The sequence below is a fragment of the Heloderma suspectum genome, chromosome 2 (genome assembly GCF_057233095.1).
Source record: "Heloderma suspectum isolate Gila_16-S chromosome 2, 16-S_ref, whole genome shotgun sequence".
Taxonomy (NCBI): Eukaryota; Metazoa; Chordata; class Lepidosauria; order Squamata; family Helodermatidae; genus Heloderma; species Heloderma suspectum.
In genome coordinates this window covers 143,913,093-143,934,981 of record NC_139459.1, presented here as the reverse complement: position 1 = coordinate 143,934,981, position 21,889 = coordinate 143,913,093, and the positions used below count along the sequence as shown (strand labels likewise).

The following is a 21,889-nucleotide window of genomic DNA, read 5'->3' as shown; positions in this document are numbered from 1 at the left end:
CAAAAACCTGCAAAACCTATTTGGTGAGGGATGATAGTGGGAGAAAAGGAATAAATACGTACATCACAGGCCTGTTAAATACATAAAGGAATAAATATGTACTGTACTGTTACATGCAAATGTGTTTAGTAGAACATGTATTTTACAAGGAAAAGCAGCTTCCAGAAGAGGCTGTTTGGGGTCAAGAAGCATATTCTGTGTGCTTAATAATTTTTCTGCCTGCCACTTCTGTGCTCCAAATCACACACCCCAAGCTTCTTTTTCCAATGAGGAACTCCAAACAATGTGTTTACCCTTGTATGTATGCATTTGGCACCCTATGGGAGAACAGTGTATTCACTAGGGTGTTTTGGAGTGGAGAAGTAATGGGCAGGGGAAGGCTTAAGCACTGCCTTGCCACTTCTCATTTGAAAATCACCCCTCCTGAAATTTATTTTCCCTGTAAGAAACAATTGGGTTTTTTTCCACACAGTTGCATATAATATGCAGTTCCACCCACAGTGAGAGAAAATGTGTGTGCCCGCAACACTGGCTCACATATTGCCTTCAGCTCTCTTAAAGGATCTCACTGTCTTTTTAATTTGGCTGTAAGAACCAGAGGCCACAGTACATTGCCCAGTTTTGGGTTCTCTCTCTAGCTTCTGAGAACCTCCAGTGAAGCCCACAGCGTAGGACTGGGAAGTTACCCGTTGTGAAGTCACCCAGAGATTTACCTGCAAAGCCTTTAACACCGTTAAGCCTTCAAATCTCTCATGTGGGGTGTGAGGTGAACGCCTGCCACGATAGCCATTTCCTGTACCTCCAGCTGCCTGAAACATGTATGAACATATAAGGGATTCAGTATTGCTCTTGCCTCCCCTCCCCCTTGGCCAGTGCCAAACGTTTCCTGTTGGAGGGGGTGACATGGCACTTGTCCTCACCTTAGCCAGGCGGAGGATGTCTTTGCATTCAGATTCAGTCAGTATTCTGTCCAAGACAACCCTCTGGGAACCATTGAGTTGTTGGGAATCCATGGTGATGGTGATGCCCTCAAACGGTAGTGGTTCTGGGAAAATGAGATGAGCAAGATGCTGTAGATGTGCACATATGAGGAGAGCCTTTCAAGCATTATAGCTGTGCCCAGGGAGTGCAAATAAACAGGGAGGAAATGTGTTCTTCCTACAATCCCCAGTCAAGTATGTGTTGTTTCCCTAACTTGTAACCAGCACACCTGTAAGGTTTTTCAAAAGGCTTCAAGGCCACTCAACTGATCTGCACCTGCAAGTTTTTGTTAGAATGTCAATGGTATAAATATACTTTGCTGCTGTATAATTCAATCCACTGTTGCCTACTGAGCTCAGAATTTAGATGCAAAGGTTTTCCCCATTGCTACTTTGCATCTGGTCCAAGGCTCACATAGCCTTCTGTTACATCAAATAGTCAATAGCAGCCAGAAGGACCATGACAACTGGGACCTAGATTATTTTACTTTATTTTACTTAAAACTTTTAAACCCTGCCTCTTCAAGGCTCAAGATGGCTTCTAACGGAAAGTTAAAAAGCAATAAACAAAATTAAATGATCCATTGGTTTGGTACCTAACTGAAATTAGAGAAACAGCTGCCCAAACAGGGGACAAGACATGGTGCTCAAGAGCATCACACCTTGGGTCATGCAGGCAGGCCATAATGCTTGCTCTAGAGCAAATCTAGATCATTAAACAGGGATCAGCCAGGATCCCCCCACCCCCTCAAGGGCAGGATCTTGTCCTAACTTCATGTTACCTCTCTGAAATGCAGCACGAGGTCAGGGAAAAATCTCCAGCCTGGGTCTTGGAAGCTGGGGAGAAAACATGTCCCACCCCCTACAGTTCAGCACTGGGGGGAGCAGAAGCTTGCTCTGCCTCTGCATGTCTGCTACTTCAGCTTGGAACTAGAAGGGAGAGGTGGAGGTGTGTTGTATTGTCTTGCCCTGCCTCTGAACCTGATGGGTACTCTAAGCACATGTCAGGTGCAGAGGCAAGGTCACATGCCTCCACCTCCTCGCTCCAGGTCTCTGCAGGAGGCAGGGGCTTGTTATGGCTCTGTCCTTGTGCCCAGCAAGTGCAGAGCCAAAACAAATCCCAGGCTTCAGCTGAACTTTGGGGCTGAAGAAGTTCATTCCCTCTCCTCTTTAGCTCCAGGTCTGAAGGAAGCCCCAAGCTTATCTTGCCATGATGAGTGGGGCAAATTAGATTATTGAACACTAGCCTTCCTCCTGCATATTAGCTCTTTTACTGCTACTCACCACTGTGTTTCTCTTGTCCCATATCTGAGGCTTTCAGACTTTGCTTCTCCTGATCTCCTCTTGGGATTAACAAAGACAGAAAGACCATCAGTAACAGAATTGTATGGGTTCTGTTATCTCTCCACAATAAAGAAGCTCAGCAATAAACCAAAACTATATCTTCTATTGTTTGTCTTTAATTGTTCATATTTTTATGCTCGAGCCAGGCCTCTCTACACAGATTTTGAAGCATTTCCCTTCCTCAAGCCATCCCAGAATTCCCTCTACATCTTAAGTTGTTGCTTTGGATCTTACTTGCGTTTTTCCTTCATGTTTTCAGGGAACAATTCCTCAGGAGTCCACGATTCCTAAAGAAACAAACTCACGGACTTAGTTGCACAACAAGACTCTTCCACAGTGTGGCATATCCACAAAGCTCTTTAGTCTAGTACCACACCTCCTTCTGCATATCACAGTCTGGGGGGCATGTGCTCCCCCTCTGTACACACATTCACCCTGCCTCTAGCTAGTCCACATTACAGGGATCTTTGTGGAACCACAACAGGCTGAGAAGTTTCACTAGCTAGCTCCCTTTGTTGACCATGGAGGTACCTAGTGAAAGAGAGTAAGCAGTACATTTCTTTCTTTAGGAAATCTGCACACTTTTGGCTTTAGGAATTTATCACCTAACAGGCAGCAGCTGTCTGGAAGCATCGTTCCCTTGACATCTATAACTGGAGCCGTCTTGGTGGTGGCACCCCATCTTTGGAATGCCCTCCCCATAGAAACCAAATTAGCACTGCATGTTATAAATCTGGCAGGTACTTAAGGTGGGGTTGCCAGAGGCTGCTGAGAAGGAGCTTGCAGGAAGAGGGAATTGGACCAGCTGTACCTGTTAGATCCTGAGGCTGTGTTTGTGTCAGGAGTGCCCTAGCAGCCTCTTTCAGTAGACTCCAATAGCCAGCTCAAGACACAGATGAAAGGATTCTTTTCAAGGCTTTAATACTTTTACAGCTTAATGACTCTTTCAGATGCTAATCACCAGCGACTAAGCAAGGAACAGCAGAGTGGCCTATGCTCTGGGTAGGCAGTTGATCCCCGTTTGAAGGAGAGTCACTTGAAGACCCTGAACTTATGGGCTAGGGAGAGATCCTCCCTTTCCCTTGGGTCCACGGGAGGCGGCCGTTGCTTGCGTGCCAAACAGGTGCTACGCCTCCTTTCCGTGGCCTCCATCGCTCGTCACTCCCTGTGTCTGTGTCGAGCGTCCAGCAAGCCCCCTTCCCGCACTATCTCACTGCCCGGGTCACTATCTATCTCAGGAATGCCGGCAGGAGGAATCTCTGCCAGCTGCTGTGCCTTTGAGGGATGAGCTGGCTCCTCTCCCACGGATTGCTGATCCTCCTCAGAATCAGAACTGCTCTGGGGTTCTATTGGCTCAGTTTCCACCCTGACAGTTTGCTTCTCTCCCTGCCCAACCAGGTATTTAAGGGAGGACTGCCAGAGGTTGCACACTTAGCATTGCACTTGGTGTTGTACAGGAGGTTACACACATCCTATGGCTTCTGTGGTGAGGCAGCGACTGAGCAATAGACAAAGGCTTTTCTTCCTACCATGCCCTCCATGCTCATGAGAAGATCCTTTCCAGACTTCCCTAGAAGCCCCATCTTATCTGGCAGAGGCGAATCCTCCAACAGAGACTATTTGGGCATAACATCTGCGCTTTCTGACTCTTCCACCCACATGTTACTCACATGTTCTTCAGATTTTGATGTTTGTTTGTTTTTAGATAGTTTGTCTCTTTTACTCCTGCTTTTATCTGGGTTCAGGAAAGGGGCACCTGTGTTCAATTGTTATTACTTTGTTTATAGTAAGGACATTTTATTGGTTGGTTTATTTATTTGATTCTGTGTGTAATGGTTTTCACTAGACAGGGATACAAGAAGAAGGGAATCTCTGCATGAGAGAGAAAGGGGACAAAAGAAAATTACTAATTTCTTCTCTTCTGAAGAAGCAGCAACTGGTAATAAATACAAAATTCCATCTTCCCCCATCCCTAGCATGGGCTGGTCTGTTGATCACACAAGAGGTCAATTTGGGAGAAGGTGCTATTAATTCAGCTATGGAAATGGCCTTTGCAGAGTTTATTCACATAAATACAATTGGACAGATTATAATAACTTACTCTTAAGTAAGGAGGCCGAGTATATTTTCAAATTGCAATCTGTGATCCCCAAAGGTTTGAATGTCTCTCTGAATTTGGCATCCTATTTGTAATATACATAGGCATTTGTATCAGTGATACTTATTTGACCTTGTATGAAGACATACGTTATATCTTTAATGGGAATGTGGATGAATCAGCATTTTTCTAACATGGGTATTTAAAACCTTTTAGGAGTAGAATATCCACAGCTGCCAACTCAACTTACCACCATTAGAGCATGCAAAATTATCAGCCTGTGGTTTGAGGTTCATTTGTTTGTTTTCTGTCTCATTCTAATTTTATCAGTACTGCACTGATATTAGATTGCTTAAAGTTTCTTTTTTTTCTTTTTTTAAGCTCTGTGAAGCTGTACAAGACAAAATACAGACAAAGCAGCCTAGTTCATAAAAAAAAAAACTTTGCAGTTTGCATCATTGCCATGGCATTGAGTCTGAGGCAGTGAGTCTTAGGGCGCAGTCCCATTGAGATAGGCGGTTGCCTCCGAACTTGGAGGCGACCGCCTATCCAAAGCAGGGCAGGAGAAGTACGCACTTCTCCTGCCCTGCTTTTTCGGAGCGGGGAGCACAGAGTGGGGAGGGAGGCTGCTGTACGACACATTGGATGTGTTGTACAGGCAGCTACGCTCTCCCCGCACTGGAACGCCCCCAGCCACACCCCTTTCCAGCTGCTCCGTGCTCCTCTTGCGAGTGCGGAGGATGGGGCTGTTCCACGCTGCCTCCAAGGCAGCACGGAAGTTGGGGGAGGTTGGTTCTCCAGGAACCGACCTCAGAGCGCAGGCTCCGAGGTTGGTTCCTGGAAAATGGCATATCCTATGGCCGTCTAGCCACTGTCTAGAGGCCATAGGATTGCTCCCTAAGTAACTTCTTTGTTTGTAAATTGTAGCCCCTGGTTTTTGAAAATGTTATTGCAATAATTATTAAAAAAAATAATTTCAGTGCTTATTTGCAATAATTCTTAAAAAATTATTTCAGTGCTTATTTGAAAAAACGCTCTTATATATTTGTAATTATAATGATTCATAATGAATGTTGGTATATTCATTTTAAAGAAATTCATGCACAGATTTTATATTTGCAATATTTTTACAGTTTTTTCAATCTGAAGAAGCTATATATATGCGAAACAGAATCATACTGGCTTCCTGTAAAACTTTCAGAAAAGACTTTTGGAAAAAAGATCTTTTTTAATATACTTTTCAATATAGATGTTTAAATGTTCTACTATTACATGGATAATATTATACCTATATTATTTTTCACAATTGTATTATTTCCTTTCAAGCACTAATTATTTTCACTAAACACTATTAGATTAATATACTTACACCAGTTTTCAGTTAAGTGCTAATTGCAGTTTCATAATTGGTTCTGTACAACTGTGGCCATATTTTTTGTTCAATGGCCTTTGGAGAAAATTCATCTGCTGCTGGTAGGCTGGTACTTGCTGAGAGAGGGAAAATATTGGATGATTTTATGTTAAAACAGGTTAAGGAGCTGGCACAGCATCCTACTCAATCAGAGAATGAAGTTTCTTTAAAGCTGAGAAGGGTGAGCAGAAAGACAGTAATTCACTGTTTCAATGGGTTAAGATATTTTGGAGGATATGAAATTGATAAAATTATTTCTTTGTGAGTCCCATGAATTGCTAACTACACTAATTGGATTGTTGAGTTAATCAGGAATGATAGTGGCCAATTTGACACAGGAACTACAAATATCCAAGACATGCCCCCTAGGGATAAAATCTCTCTTTTAAAAAAGGAAACTGCTTATAAGTCTAAAGGTGAAAAAAGAATGGGCCCATTAAGGCAAAGCAGAGTAAGAATATCAAGGATTAAAGCAAGGTCCAAAAAAAAAGCGTAAGGAAAATGAATTATTATAACCTATTTAAATTACTGTAGGGGAATCCTAGAAGAGCTCCTAAGTCTGAAAGGAAGGGCAGAACTCCAAGAGGGAATAAGAGCCCCCCACACACACACATATGCTCAATATATTTCTAACTCCCCTCCTGTAACGGATAACAAGGAAATGGCAATACAGGACCCTTGGTCTGATGTCCTAAAAGAAAACAATATTAGAGAATTAAATCAACACTACTGCCACAGTTAGCAGATTCGAAATATAGCAGCAATTGGGATTTACAATTAATACATCATACTTTGGTCATTTGTGGTTATCCAAAACAGAGGGGGATGCTTTCCCAGAGAGAACATAAAACCCATCTAACCAATATATTGCAACCTGTAATGATTGGTATACTTACTCCTGCTAATATTTGGAAGATGGGATATTTGTTTTATAATTACACCCATGCTCGTGCTGTAGTAACTTTTAAGGACAGCATAACAGCTAGTAGGATAAGAGGGAGGATCTGCTAGGGCTGGGCATAATAGTACCTATATACTTCAAGAATGTGACACATCCCTCACCACTATTGAAATTATGCCCAGATGGGGTAGACAGAAGTATATTAGTTTTGGCTGGCAATACAGCCAGTGAAGATCTTATATGAGGAGGGCTTTGGATAGGGGTGAATGCTCCTTCCTTGTTCTCCTCGACCTCTCAGCAGCTTTTGATACCATTGACCATGTTATCCTCCTGGACCGCCTGGAGAGGCTGGGCACTGGAGACATCATATTACGGTGGTTCCGGTCGTTCCTCTCCAGCAGGTACCAGAGGGTAGCACTGGGAGAAGACATTTCGGACCCATGACTGCTCACTTGTGGGGTGTCACAGGGTTCCATCCTCTCCCCGATGCTATTTAACATCTATGTGAAGCCGCTGGGGGGGCTATCATCAGGAGGTTTGGGGTGCGGTGTCATCAATATGCAGATGACACGCAGCTCTGCCTCTCATTCAGATCTTCACCAGGGTTGTCCGTAGAATCCCTGTCCGAATGTCTGGAGACGGTGAGTGGCTGGATGGGGAGGAATAAGCTGAAGCTGAACCCTGACAAGACCGAGGTACTTTTGGTGGGAGACAAGAGGAGGTTGGGTGATGCTGACCTGGTGTTGAATGGGATACGGCTACCCTTGAAAGACCAGGTCCGCAGCCTGGGGGTCATTTTAGACTCCCAGTGGTCCATGGAGGCTCAGGTGTCAGCCGTGAGCTGGACAGCACTGTACCAACTCCATCTGATATGGTGGCTGTACCCCTACCTTCCTGACCATCTGCTCCCATCGGTAGTACATGCCCTGGTCTCCTCTCGTCTAGACTACTGTAATGCGCTCTACGTGGGATTACCCTTGAAGACGGTTCGGAAGCTGCAGCTGGTGCAGAACGCAGTAGCTCGCCTGATTAAAGGCAGCCGCTGGCGTGATCACATCACTCTGGTGCTGAAGGAGTTGCACTGGCTACCAGTTGTTTTCCAGGCCAAATTCAAGGTATTGGTTTTGACCTTTAAAACCCTATATGGTTCCAGCCCAGCCTATCTCAAGGAGTGCCTCCAGCAACACCAGACAGGACGCTCAACAAGATTAGCCTCGGATGGCCTTCTCTCTGTCCCATCAGCTAGGACAGGTAGGCTGGTGAGGATGAGGGAGAGGGCCTTTTCTGTGGTGGTCCCCACTCTGTGGAACTCCCTCCCTAAGGAACTCCGCCGTGCCCTCTCTTTAATGAGCTTCCGCCACGCATTGAAAATTTGGTTGTTCAGGCAGGCATTTGGGGTGGGCTAGGGTATTTTTAGACAATGTTTTAATGTGTGATTTTACTGATTAAATTGTATTGTTGTACATTGCCCAGAGTGGCTGGGTGACCGGCCAGATGGGTGATTAAGAAATTTAATAAAATAAATAAATTATAAATAATTAACTTGTGGGACACACATGAAACTATTCCACTTACAAGCTGTGAAAAAAATTGGAACATAGTTCTGAAAGAGCCTAAGGCAGCCCTAGAATCCCAGTGGGATGATCAGGGGTTGAGAAACAAGCTTAGTCTGAATGAAAACAACCTTCTGGAGAACCTCTGCATTGTGCCTAATCAGATTCAGGCTGACAAATCAAAGGCATTAAAGAATGGGTCCTGCTACATTCCAACAAATTAGACTACAGTGAGGCTCTAAAGTAGTACCCAAATGGAAGACCAGAGAATGCTGGTAATTCCTATCCAATACTAAATCCTGATGCTGCACCAATCTGTAATGGGAGGGGTTAGCTCTATTTTCCCTATTCTGTCATACAGAGTTATCTCCAGCTCTTGAATTCATAGGGCTTATACTGCTGCCTTCCTAAACTATTACAATATCATCTATGTTAAGGCAGCACCTTGTGTTAAATTCTGGATTGACTGTAAGATGTTAGCTGCTTGCAACTGGCTCAAAAGGCATGCATTAGTAGGCCCAATTTCATCCTTATCAAGTATCTCATCGCCACCCAAGAAGGGGTGGAACACACCTGGTGGCCCTTTAGAAATGAGAGAGGGGATCGGGCTAGATCCATTTGACAGGAACCCTGCTCTGCAGCTCCTGCTAGTGAATTAATTTCCACTGGAACCACTATTTGGGAGCTACCCTTTCTCAGACCAGACAGAAGGTAATAGACTACAGCTTTTAACTCCCTTCTCAGAATTAGTAATATTAATTTGTCTGAACCCGTTCACCTCCCTATCCAAGGTCGCTGCCCTCCCTTTTTCTACCCTACTACCTCACTTCCTTTCTGATTATATGATAGGGTTCCCAACTCTACTACTTCTAAGGAAGTAGTCACCTTTTTGAAGAAATATTCTATTATCTGTCTTCAAGAAACTTGGATATGCTCTGAACAGTCTGGCATTAGTCTTAAGGGATTTAATTATTAGTAAAAGCCTGCTCGTAAATTGTTAAAATATAGGTGGCCGAGCAGAGGCTTAATTACTTATGTATATACTAAATACAATATTAAAAGTGCTGAGATTAGGGTAGCTAGCCCTAACATTCAGTGCCTGAATATATATATAATTTAGATGCTCACCTCAATATCTATTTGGTAAATACTTATATTCCACCCAGGAATTCCAAATATAACAATGGCAATGTTTGGGGAGAATTAGACAAATTTATTGAACATCTTGAGTTCACAAGTAAGGGGCCTCCATTATCCTAATGAAAGATGTAAATGCCCGCACTGTTCCAAATGAGGAGTGTCTTCTGAACGAGATCAGTTTGCTACTCACAAGCCCAATTATCCCCTTAAAATGCAGGCAAGGGATTGAGGGACAGAAGATTAATCTTTATAGTAAAGTCTTTTACAGTATAATTATGAAATATAATTTTATATTCTTGACAGGAATCGCCCTAATAATAAACCTGGTAATATAACCTTTTTTTTCTGGCCAGGGTCGAAGTGTCATTGATTATGTGGTTGTCTCTATTGTCCTGATTCTACATATTAGTAGCTTTAGTATACTGCAACCTTGATAGTGATCACTACCCAATCTGTTTATCACTTACTGTGACATCTAAGGTGCTTCCATCACAAGGGTGTAATATTAGGAATAATTTATCTATTAACTTTTCTAAAAGAATTAGATGGTCAGTACAAGTAGAGCAACAAATGCTTGAGATTTTGTAGGATGAGAAATGCCTTGAGCTACGTAGCAATTTTATCCTTAACCCTGAGCAAAAGGATCTGATTTTGTGGTTTTCTGATATTTTACAGGTAACTGAAACCTGTTTTCTAAGAAAGGGTCCCTCAATCCATCTACTTCCTTTTTTTCTTCTGGGTGAAATGATAGAGAATGCAAATTGGTTAAATCAAATCTCCCAGCGTTTGCAAGAATAGTTCTTAAGGTTCAAGCCCCTAGGTTAATTTTGTATTATAGCCAGCTATGATGTAACTATAAGAAGCTATTAAGATATAAAAAGTCTTTATATGTTAAGACACAATGGAATGAGCTCTTAATGACTGCTCAAAGTAAAGATTCACAGAGATTTTGGCAACTAATTAATAAATTGAGCGCTAACGATCATTTATTGATGGAACCAAATATTCCTTCACATGTATGGGAGGCTCATTTTCGAGATTTGTTTAATGAATCCCCCAAGACAATTTATTGAAATCATACTCTGATAATGCCACACTTGCTATCGCTAAAGAGGAATGTCCACCAGCATGGGATCCTGTTTCTCCTAGTGAAATAATTACTATCTTAAAGACTGGGAAGGTGCCTGGGGAAGATGGAATTGTTGGGGAGGTTTACAAAGTGTCCCCCAACTGGTGGGCCTCTATCCTTGCAGCTGTATTTACAGAAATTAATAACAGCAGTCACTCCACCACCCCCAATGGAATATCAGTATAGTGGTTCCTATATTAAAAAAAAGGTGACCCTAGTAAACCAGCCAATTACCACCGTATTAGTTTGCTGGATATTTCATCTAAAATGTATACTAGTTATCTATTATAGAAATTAAGTCATTGGCTTGAGTCTTAACGAGCTGATTGCAGAAGAACTGGCCGGTTGTTGTTGCAATCGCTCAACAATGGATCATTATTTTGTTCTTTCCCACTTGGTCCACAAATATGTAAAATTGAAGCACAGATGTCTATGTGTGGCATTTATTGATTTCTCAGTGGCATTTGATTCAATTAGCCATGATCAACTTTCAGATAAATTAAACCAAACCTCAATCAACAGAAGATTATTGATGTTGGTGTGGAAACTGCATTCTGATACTAAGGTTCCGGTTACGGCAGATCTTTCTGGTTCCTTCTCAGATTTGATTCATACTTCATGAGGTGTCTGTCAAGGTTGTTTATTAGCTCCAACATTGTTTAATATTTATGTCAATTCCTTAATAACTGACTTAAGTAACAATGATTATTATGTGTCCTGCAAATTGGGATCTAGGAAAGTTACAGTTCTTATGTATGCTGAAGACATTATTTTATTATCTCAGACACAACGAGGGCTTAGGAGACTAATACAAGCTTTCAATCAATTGGCTGTACAAGAAAAGCTGAAAAATAACTATGAAAAGATAAAAGTACTAGTTTTTGCCAATAGATTCAAAAAAACATAAGTGGCAAGTTGAGGGATACCCTGTAGAACAGGTGAAATATTTTAAATATTTAGGCTTATGGTTTCTTCAACAGGAAACTGGAATAATGATGTAGATAATGCAAAGAAGCTGGCCACTAATACAGTGAATTCTCTATTAAGGTTTTATTCTGGTAAAGGACAGACTCTTCCAGCTCTCAAAATCTACATATGAGGCTAAAGTTATAGCACAAATTTGCTATGGTGCTCAAGTGAATCTGGAAACACCCCAGAAAAAATACCTATGAGCTATTTTGAGCTCCCTAAGGCTACTGAGTCTTCTATTCTCCGACTGGAAGCTGGCCTTTGTACGCTGAAGGTTAGAGTATATATTCTTGCCATCAGATACTGGTTGAAATTGAAACAGGGGATAGGGTCTACTTTAGTATTATCTGATTTCAGGGAGATGTTGAATTTTAATAATGGAGTATTCTTATCCTGGAATCAGGAAATATTAGAAATTATTGAAATATTACAAATTATTGAGACATATGGACTCTCTCTAGATATCTTGAGCTCTTTAAATTTTGAAACGACATCATATTATCCACTATCTTATATATTAAAACAGGTTTTTCAAGCCAATTGTGTCTCAGTCTGTCGAAATGTGCCCCTTGGTATGCCAAATTACCCATTCAAACTCCTTACCCACACTACATAACCAATATCACAAATTCCAAATGGAGAAAAGCTTTTACAGCCTTAGGATTTCAGTCTGGTGTACTTGAAGGACTTTTAACGTCAGATTCCTTACAAACAAACAGTCTGTTCATGTGAGGCCATGTGCCTGGAAACCTCCCTCATTTTCTACTTGTTTGCCCAATTTATGAGGACTTGGGAAAAGCCTTGTTTAGAGATCTAGACCTGCCATCAGGCAGCTCTGTTAGTTACTTGATTAATTTTTATTGGGGGACAAGTCCTCTCATGTTTCTGAAAAGGTGGCCTGCTTTGTTTTTAGAACAGCAATTTTAAGGGGAAAAGTTTGTAATAAGTTGAACTGTCTTGATGAGCAATCCTTTATTTCTTAGAATGCTAGCTTTTATTATTTTAACTGACCAATGTATTTTACTCAGTTCTTGTATTTGATGTGCTCTGTTTTTGTAATGGCTGCTGCTATACAAAATAAACTATATTTGATTTCATTAAAATGTACTTATTTGCCCAGGAATTTTAAAAAGTTTTGTCCTGGGGGCTGTCTTCGCAAGTGATTTAGTGCAAAGTTAGAGCAGTCTGAATTCCTTCATGACAGATGACATCATCACCAATCCACTGCCAACCAGACACTTCCCTCTTTCTGAAACTCCTTTTACTCCAACTTTTTTTTTTATTGAAAACAGCTCCCTGGTGGTTTTACCACAGCGTGCCATGTCCCCCCCGCCATTAAATCCTGGGTGTGCCTCTGTGACTTGGCAGTGATGTGGTCAAGGGAGTGGGATGCCCCATTCCCTCTTGTTTCCCCAACGGAAGTAGTTTTTCCCATTGAGAAAATCTCCAGGAGCGCAGCAGCGACCCCTCACATTACTGCATTAGTGGGGATGCTCATTCACTTTAGGTAGTCTGCTTTTAATCTTTAACATATCCCTCTTCTGTGCATGTTTACTCAGAAGTAACAAATCTTGCTCCCCTGAAGGAAAGGCTAACCTTAGTAACCTGCCCTAAAGCGTTCTTTCACTTCTCCGATGCTTTCTTAAATCGCTACTGTGATGGTGTGCTTCTTTGATTTTCTGTAGTTTCTCTGATGTAAAGTCATTTCTCTGTTGTTATATAAAGTCCCTTCTCACTTTATCGCAGTAACAATCTTTGGGTTTATGTCATTACAAGCAGGGAAAAGGAGAAGGGGCGGCGTTGGAATCAATAACTCTGTGCCACAGTGCTGGAATGGGGCAAAATTGGGGGAGTGGGCTGCTCTCAGGGGGAGTCTTCAGATGCTGCACTCAAGAATCAGGGATGTTAGCTTCTCAAGGCAAAAGTGCACACATGGGGAAAATTAGTTGCTCTCCATTCATAATAATGTAGTAGGAGGGGGGAGCCTGGACAGGGGCGGGAAACAAGCCTCTCTCATTGGTTGAGCAGCGCCTGCCAGTTTGATGGCATTCAGTTCTACTCCCCCCACCCCACCAGGACGTTCCTTTCAAGTGCTGTGTGACTACTAAAACCGGATTTTAAAGGGACGGTGCACTCAGCTTATCTTGGTTCGTGTGTGTGTGATGGACCAAGGCCGATTCCATGAAAATCCAGGTAATACTCCAACGCGCTTCTCATTCCGTTGTTGTGAAGATTCCCCCCTTTTATGTTTAGTCTGCTCTGCTGTTTTTATGTCTCTAATTTGTTTTTATTATGATGGTGTTTTATGGTTTTATTATATTGTGGCATATTTTGGTTTTTATATAACTTATATACCACCTTGATATTCTATGATTAAGGGCAGTTTAAAATTACATTTAATAAATAAACAAACGATTTACTATGCAGCAGTTAACCAATGAACAATTGTCCTTAAAATAGGAGTTCTTCCTGCTTGTCACTTATCTCAGGCACTTGGTACAGGAGGAAAGAAAGAGGTTCCCCACATAACATTTTGCCAAGTTGAATTTCACAGTTGAATAACATGAATAAATCACTCTGATGCAATAAGGCCATGAAAAACCCATCTCCAGAGAAGACTATGGCTACTTACAGGGTCATTAAAAGTTTCCCCAAGGTGCTCCATTGCATAGTAAATCAGTTTCTTCTCCATGAGAGACCTCCGCACATAATGGCGGATAATCTGTAGATGAAATGAAGCTGTTAAAATAACACACAATTTGACAAAAACATACACTACAAAATGGTTTTGGCTTTGCTTGCTTGACAACGCAGGCTCTGCCACTAAATATGCTGCTGCCACCAGTTACTCACCCCTCCCTGGCCTAATTTACCAGGTATAGATCTGCAACAATGAAAATGAGCTCCATTTTTGGATGAGAGCTGAGCTGCAACTTAGTTCCAGTCCAGAATGAGCGACCACCATCTTAGATCCCTCAAAATGCCATGCCCAATGGCAACATTGCAGTGCATTTTGGGGAATCTAAGATGGTGGCCACTCACCACAAATCAGAACCAAGTGGCAGCCCATCTCCTTCCCATCCAAAAGTGGTCACCCACCAGGAAACACATCCAGGCGCATGAGGAAAGTGGTAAGAACACCCTGCCCCCTCTCTGTGCTGCCCTGTTACGGACTGGGAGGGAGAACAACTTTCTGTACTGATAGACTCCCTTCTATACAAGGGTCCCCTCACAAAAAAGAATTCCTGATAGGCTGCCACCAGTCAGAATGAACCTCCTAATGCACCCTAGTCTGTCCAGCTGCTTGGGGAGTTTCTGAGCCCTATTGCCAAGGAGCCCTCCCTTCAGCTTAGCCTTGGGATTATTATTTTTTTGAAAAAATAATAATCTTGTAAAAATCCTCAGAACACAAGCAGTCGCTTTTAACTGTGCACCTCTCCATGTGGAGAACAGTTTTTAATGAGAATTCCTGTTTAAAACAAAGCCAAATGAATAAATATAAAAACAAGTTTATTTGGGGGGAAAAGAAAACAAAGGGGGGGAAAACAAAGGGAAGCAACAATCACACATACACAGAATCGCAAATAAAATCAAATCAATCTAACTTAATAAGCTACATGTTACCTATATGATTAAAGTCTTGGATTCCAGAGCATATGCAGAGTTAATCACAGAGAGTGTGGTCTAAGAGATAGCATCTTGGCCAGATAGATGTTAGATGGAAGGCTTACCTGGAGTGAGCAAACTCTTACTTCTATAGGAAACTGAGCTCAGTAAAAGCCAGCCCCTTACTGGGGACAGATGCTTGTTTTGTACATTTTTTAAAAAAACTATTTTTATTTGTGACACTTATATACCACTGAATATAATAAAGTCCCTCAGCGGTTCACAACAAATATTAAAATTACATTTAAAATGCAGTATTAAAAACCCAACATTAAAAACACTTCCAACTACAATAAAAAACAATTCAGGAGCAGTAAAATGGAGTGGCATGATTGATTTAATTACAGCCCAGGGAAAGCCTGGGTGAACAGATGTGTTTTCAGGAGGCGTTTAAAAGATACCACATTTTCTGCCTCCCGAACTGCATGAGGGAGAGTTTTCCAAAGGGTGGGGGCCACTACAGAGAAGGTCCACCATCAGGGTACCGCATGGCGACAGTTTGTTTTGGAATGACCACAGCAAGGCCTCCTCTGAAGACCTTAAATGTCACCTGGGTATGTATAAGGGAAGGCGGTCTGCTAGGTACCCTGGTCCCAAGTTGTTTAGGGTTTTCTATGGCAAGAACGTAACCTTGTATGTGGCTCGGTAGCTAATAGGCAGCCAGTGCTGTTCTTTTAACACAAGTGTTATGTATGCATAGCTAGGGTGTCCCAGTGAGCGCTCTAGCTGCTGTGTTCTGCACTAGCTGCATCTTCCGAACCACACACAAGGGCAGTCCCACATAGAATGCATTGCAGTAGTAATTGTGAAGTTACCAGTCCATGGGTCACTGTGGCTAGGCTATCCCTATTTAGGAACAGTCGTAGTTGGTGTACCAACTGAAGATGGTAATGGGCGCTCTGGGCCACCGAGGCCACCTGGGCCTCCACTGGCAAAGATGGATCCAGGAGCACCCCCAAACTACAGACCTGCCCCTTCAGAGGGAGTGCAACCCCAACCAGTTCCCAGACCTGAGAACTGTCAACCCATAGGGTCTCTATCGTATCAGGAACCAGCTTCAGTTTACTGGCCCTCATCCAAGCCATATCTGCATCCAGGCACCGGTTCAGAATGTGCACGGCCTCTCCCGATTCAGATGTCACAGAAAAATAGAGCTGGGTGTCATCAGCATACAATCATGCAAGAGCCTCCATTTCTGAGGTCAGTGGTCTAGCCAGGAAATTAGAAAATTACTTAGTGGCTGGACCCACCTTCCTAATGACTGTAAACTTACATCTCAAAATGGCCAGCTGGTTTGTACCAGTTAGCCCATTATAAAGAGAGCTTAAGTTTCGGGATATATCTTGGAAAAGAGAGATGAGATAACCTATTAATATTGCCTGGCAGGGTGCTAATTTACCAGGGGCCACTGTTGAGATACATCAGAATTCAGGGGGGTTGTCACACACCCTATTCACTCTGAGGTGGTGATTTAGCTTGTTGCTGCACACACCCCTGGTGCAAATGGTGTGACTGTCAGAAGGTGGGCAGAGGCAGCAGCAGGTAGCTCCTTTTCCAGAAGGATTCCAGCTGCTGTAAATGGTGAAGAGGAAAAACTTTGATTTGTGCCCCTTCCCTTCCTGATTTTGCTGTCTGTTTTTTTCACTAGCTTTCCTCATCTCTCTCTCTCTCCTTTTTGACTTCCACCCCTTGCCCCATCCTTTTTTCTTCTCTCCCTTTCCACTGCTGTCTTCCTCTTTTTGTCTTTATTTTTTTCCTTAAGCTGAAGCTCAAATATTTTGGCCACCTAATGCGAAGAGAAAACTCTCTGGAAAAGACCCTGATGCTGGGAAAGACTGAAGGCAAAAGGAGAAGGGGACAGCAGAGGATGAGATGGCTAGATAGCATCACTGATGCAATGAATATGAACTTGAGCACGCTCCGGGAGAGAGCGCAGGACAGGAAGGCCTGGTGTGCTATGGTCCATGGGGTCACGAAGAGTCGGACACGACTGAACAACAATTTCTCTCCCTCCTGATTTCTCTTCTCTCCGTTTGCCCTTGGGGTGAGGAGGGCATACATACATGTATGTATGTGAATGAGTGAGAGAGGGGTGTGTGTGTGGATGGTATAAGCAGAGCAATCTAAGGCCCAAACTACACATTTTGCTAATCGCAACGCTGTAGCTGAGCCTGATATTTTTCTTTATTCCAGTGTAACTGCATTCAGTTCCAATTCAGATCAGGACCAGTGCGCTCTAGAAGGGAAGGATTAAACCTTCCCAACCTGTTTTTTTCCCTGAGGTTCCCCACACAGCCCTGCAGGGGTGGGAGTGGGTGTGTTAAAAAAAGAAAAAAGTCTCAATTGACTCCAATAGAAGTACATTTATTGGATTAATGGGAAGTTCATTTATTGAAAAATTGTTTTGCATGGGAAATTAATTGGCTTGCATTTTGTGAAATTGATGTGATGTTGCAGTAGCAAAATAAATGTTAAATATGTGGCTTGGTGTTCTGGGGCTCAGATCTCACCTCTGGCTTGTATTAAATTTGTGGTCTTGAGTAATTCATTTGTCTCCATCTAGTCCAGCACTCTGTTTGCACAGGTGGTCAGCCAAATGCCTTTGGAAAGCTTAAAAGCAGCAAAGCATGAGGTCAATAGCTTTCCTCACTATGCAGTTTTTGTATTTCTATTTAAATTTTGTGAATGGTCATGCCGCCCACAGCAGCCATTTTGTGCCTAGCCATGCCCCTATGGCAACCGTTTTGTGGTGGTGTGCGCAACATTTTCTTAAAATTCCAAATGTGCCTACAGGTCTGAAAAGGTTGGGGACCCCTGCCTTAGTAAATGAAATCTTAACCAAATTTCCTTTTCCTTCTGTCCTCGTCCCAGACCTTTGGGAGAGTTACATGGAACTCATTTTCACTGTTGCAGTTCTCTACTGGTTTAGTGTGAGGAATAATTTCCTTCCACAGGTGCTGTATGAGTCTGGCACGCAAGACTTGTAGTATTAGGGTGCAATCCTATTCATGTTTAGACAAAACAAAAGTCCTACAACTCTCAGCATCCCCTAGCCAGGCATGCTGACTGGGGCATGCTGGGAGTTGTGGGACTTTTTCTATCTAAACATGCATAGGATTGCACCCTTAGTGTATTAGGCACTTAGACAATTCTCTTAAGTTATTTTCAATAGGGACATAGCGTACCTAATTTTATTTATTATTAACATTTATATACCACCTTATCTGCTCAAAGCCATCAGGGCGGGGTAAATAATTTCACACAATAAAACTTTAAAATAATAACAAGAACATTAATTCTCTCTGGACTGCACCTTATCTGAAAAAGATTATATTAATTTGTATAGTGAGAATCAGATAGCCAGATGGGGGACACATTTCTGGTACCTCTCTGGCTGCAACAGGCGATTCTTCTCTCAGCTCTGCTTGATACCGTTTCAGCTTCTCCAGCATCTCCTCATCTGATGGGTAGAATAGCAAGTAGGTAACTGCACATTCAGCAGCAACGGCCAGATTCCCAACTGAAATGCAGAAGACTTGGTCATCATGGTGGCTCTGTCTACCATTCCAGCAATGCTCCACCCCATCGGTATCCTAAGCAGAGCAGAGATAGGCAGGCCAGCACTCCCTCTTAGCAGAGCATTCCTTGCTTACCTCTGTCGTAGGCAAACTGCAGCAAATCAAAATGAGATGGGATAAAGTCTTCCGTGGAAGACACCCTCCCAGGCTTGGTGGCAATGTCAAGGATGCATTTCTGCCTGCACTTCAAGACCTGGATGTAGCGCGCTAGAAGGGAAAAGGAGAACAGATGGGCCTCCTGCATCTCAGCTGAATTGCCTGCTTCTACAAACTGTGGTGCTTAAACGGCCAAAGGCATTTCTCCAAGTGCTACTAGAAGTTGCCTATTCCAAAGGAACTCTTTTTCTCTCATGACACCCAACAGAAGACAAGAGTTTAAAGAAATATCACTAATATTCAAAATGTCCCAAAATGTCCGAGTTCGTCACTCCATTTCTGAACATGAAATTTCACCTCAACACTTGAAAAACTGAGTGCTTTAAGGCAATCCTATGCATGTTTAGATAGAAAAACATCCTACAACTTCTGTCTAAACATGCACTAGATTATGCCCTTAGTCTTGTCTCGGCATCTTGTTTTGATTTTGACAAGCTTTGAATATGACAACTCAGATGTTAACTGGCTGAATTAGGTGCATTGCAAAACATTAGTACCCCCCACTCCCACCCCAAGAAAGGACTTTGGCAGGAAACAGACTCAAGAGAATGGGACCAAATAGGAGTAGAATGACTGGGAGCAGTGCATGTAGCTGTCCCAAGTAACACAGTAACAGGGTGCAGAAAAGAGAAGGTGGATAAAGGAGAGGCTAGGGACCAGAGACCAATGCATGGGAATATCTGGTGAGCCACACATATAAATTCTGAGGAGTCAAATGCAGTTTGAATTGTCTGATGTGAAAACAGCCCGATCCAAGCATGCCCCATGTGCAATGGGATAGAGATGTATTGTTTTGCACTTCGTGAATAAATTTTTGAACTAAATTTCTGATGTATTTAACTGCCTTTTCAATAATAACATGTAAATTTAGTTCACATTTGTTCATATTTCTGCTAAAAAATGACATTAACAAGAAGAACAAAGAGGGATACATTAAATTTGGCTATATGCTTTAAAGGTATTTCACCCAAATGGAGAAGTTTGTTAACTGACAGATAAAAAATAAAAGGGTGGTCACTCGCTGGGGTTCAAAGGCTCATTCAAAACTAGTTCTGCAGCAGCACAAGCCATTTTTAAAACTGAGCGGACATTCCAAAGGCATTTGTAACATGGGCCAGGGGTCTACTTTTCAGGAGTAGGAAAAGTTAAAAAAAAATCATAGCAGACAATCATGTTGAATCTCTTGTGTGAGCCTAAGATAGCTCTTTTAATCCCAGTCTCTCTCTTGGCTTCCTTTTTTAAATTGCAAAAATATAAAAATACATAAGCAGAGATTCATAATGTAGGAATAGAAGCCAATGAGAAGAAACGTATACATTATTATTTTAGTGATATTGCCTAAGAAAAGATTCAACATCTTAATTTACATAATAGAAAATGTCTGTATTTTAACATATCTAGATTCTAGACTTATTTCTCCTTAACTCAATACAAAGAAACCATTTTATGCAAAAAATCTCAGCTGTAATTTTTCCCACTCTAATGTGAATAAATTCAGTCAATTTCATCATTGTTGCCACTTTCCATAATTTAAGTAACCTTTTCTTTAGGTAGGGGCCTCGGGATTATACCATTATTTTCCACTAACATTTTGGAAGCAGCCAATTTTTATTTATTTCTTGAAGAAAACAAATAATATATATTTTTAACAGAACGGAGGCAACAAAATCCTTCTGGAGAAGCGAAAAAGTACGCTCCCATACCTTACCTCCCTGCAGTTGGCTACTCCAGCCATTTCTCTCCCTTTTTGGCTCTTGATACCAGAGCAATGAAACAAGAGAAAAGTGGCTAGACTTGGGGCGGCGGGGGGGGGGGAGGAAAGGCAAAGATTTAGGCCTCCTCCCCTGTGCACTCCTTCTTTTACCATTACAGTAAGACACCCACCTACCCACCACCCATCCCACCCCACTTCATATGCAAATAGGGACAAAGACATGACAAGGAACATGTTTCCACCACTGTCACTTCTACTCTGGGTGCTCAGACTCCAATTCCCTACACACCATTTTGTGAGAAAATACCACTGAACTTTGCGGTAATTATTTCCAAATAAAACTGCCTGACATTAAAATAAGTCAACATTAAAATAAGTGGAGCTTTTTTAAGTACATACATTTCCTTAAGATGTTCCATAATTCACGACCTTTTGGCCTTCATAAACCACATGTAGTCAACTCTACAGCGTTCATAATACTGACTGCTCCCTCAGAGTTTTGGTGCTACCTGCAATGGCTTCATAGAGGCCAAGTTGCATCTCCTCCTCTTTATCCTCATCCTCCTGGGGCCCTTCACAAAGGGCTCTGCAGTCCTCCAGCGCCAGCAGCCCCTCTCTGAGTGATTCCTCCAGCTTTGTCACTGCCTGTTCATACTCATCCATACTGTAATGATGCACTCCAGCTTCATATGCCACCTGCAGGACCACAAAGCCAAGCTGCCTTATAAAAGGTTTGAAGAGAGGTCAGGCTGTGACTCTCTCATAGGGTAGTAGTGCTATCAAGAGGCTCAGTTCTCAGGCCAAACTGCACATGGCATGGGAGATCCATGATTAGATGACATCCCAATGCCTTTGTAAAAACTTTAAAAGAGTCACATGGTGACAGTGAAAATAGGCTTGGGTGTGTACATCTTTAATCTTTTTCACCATGCCATTTAAAAATGAGATTTCCCCCCTCTGAAGCCACTATTAGTCCTGCTAAGGAAAAAAAAGAGAAAAAAAGACAGGTATTATTATGATTATAATATTTATATCCCGCCTTTTTCCCCAATACTGGGACTCAAGGCAGCTTTACAACATTAAAACTTGCACAATTAAAACCTATAAATAGAAGTATAAATAGAAGTATACAAAAATTAAAAATATAATTAAATCATCGAAAATATTATTAAAATTGTATAAAATATCAAAACGTTAAAAGACAACAAGAAATATAACCACAGTATCCACCCGTTATATTCTCACATATC

At 42.1% G+C, this 21,889-nt stretch overlaps 1 protein-coding gene across 1 annotated transcript in view; it reads right to left on the bottom strand.

Moving 5' to 3' along the window:
- The window catches only part of P3H3 (prolyl 3-hydroxylase 3), a 47,582-nt gene that overhangs the window by 9,828 nt on the left and 15,865 nt on the right, over window positions 1-21,889 (bottom strand). Inside the window, exons 3-10 of the mRNA XM_084835186.1 lie at window positions 21,149-21,335; window positions 18,845-18,976; window positions 18,578-18,711; window positions 14,158-14,247; window positions 2,559-2,611; window positions 2,265-2,323; window positions 921-1,045; window positions 714-809 (exon numbers count right to left, since the gene is read on the bottom strand). Of these exons, the coding sequence (XP_084691312.1) occupies window positions 714-809; window positions 921-1,045; window positions 2,265-2,323; window positions 2,559-2,611; window positions 14,158-14,247; window positions 18,578-18,711; window positions 18,845-18,976; window positions 21,149-21,335 (876 nt within the window). The remainder of the gene's footprint in view (window positions 1-713; window positions 810-920; window positions 1,046-2,264; window positions 2,324-2,558; window positions 2,612-14,157; window positions 14,248-18,577; window positions 18,712-18,844; window positions 18,977-21,148; window positions 21,336-21,889) is intronic.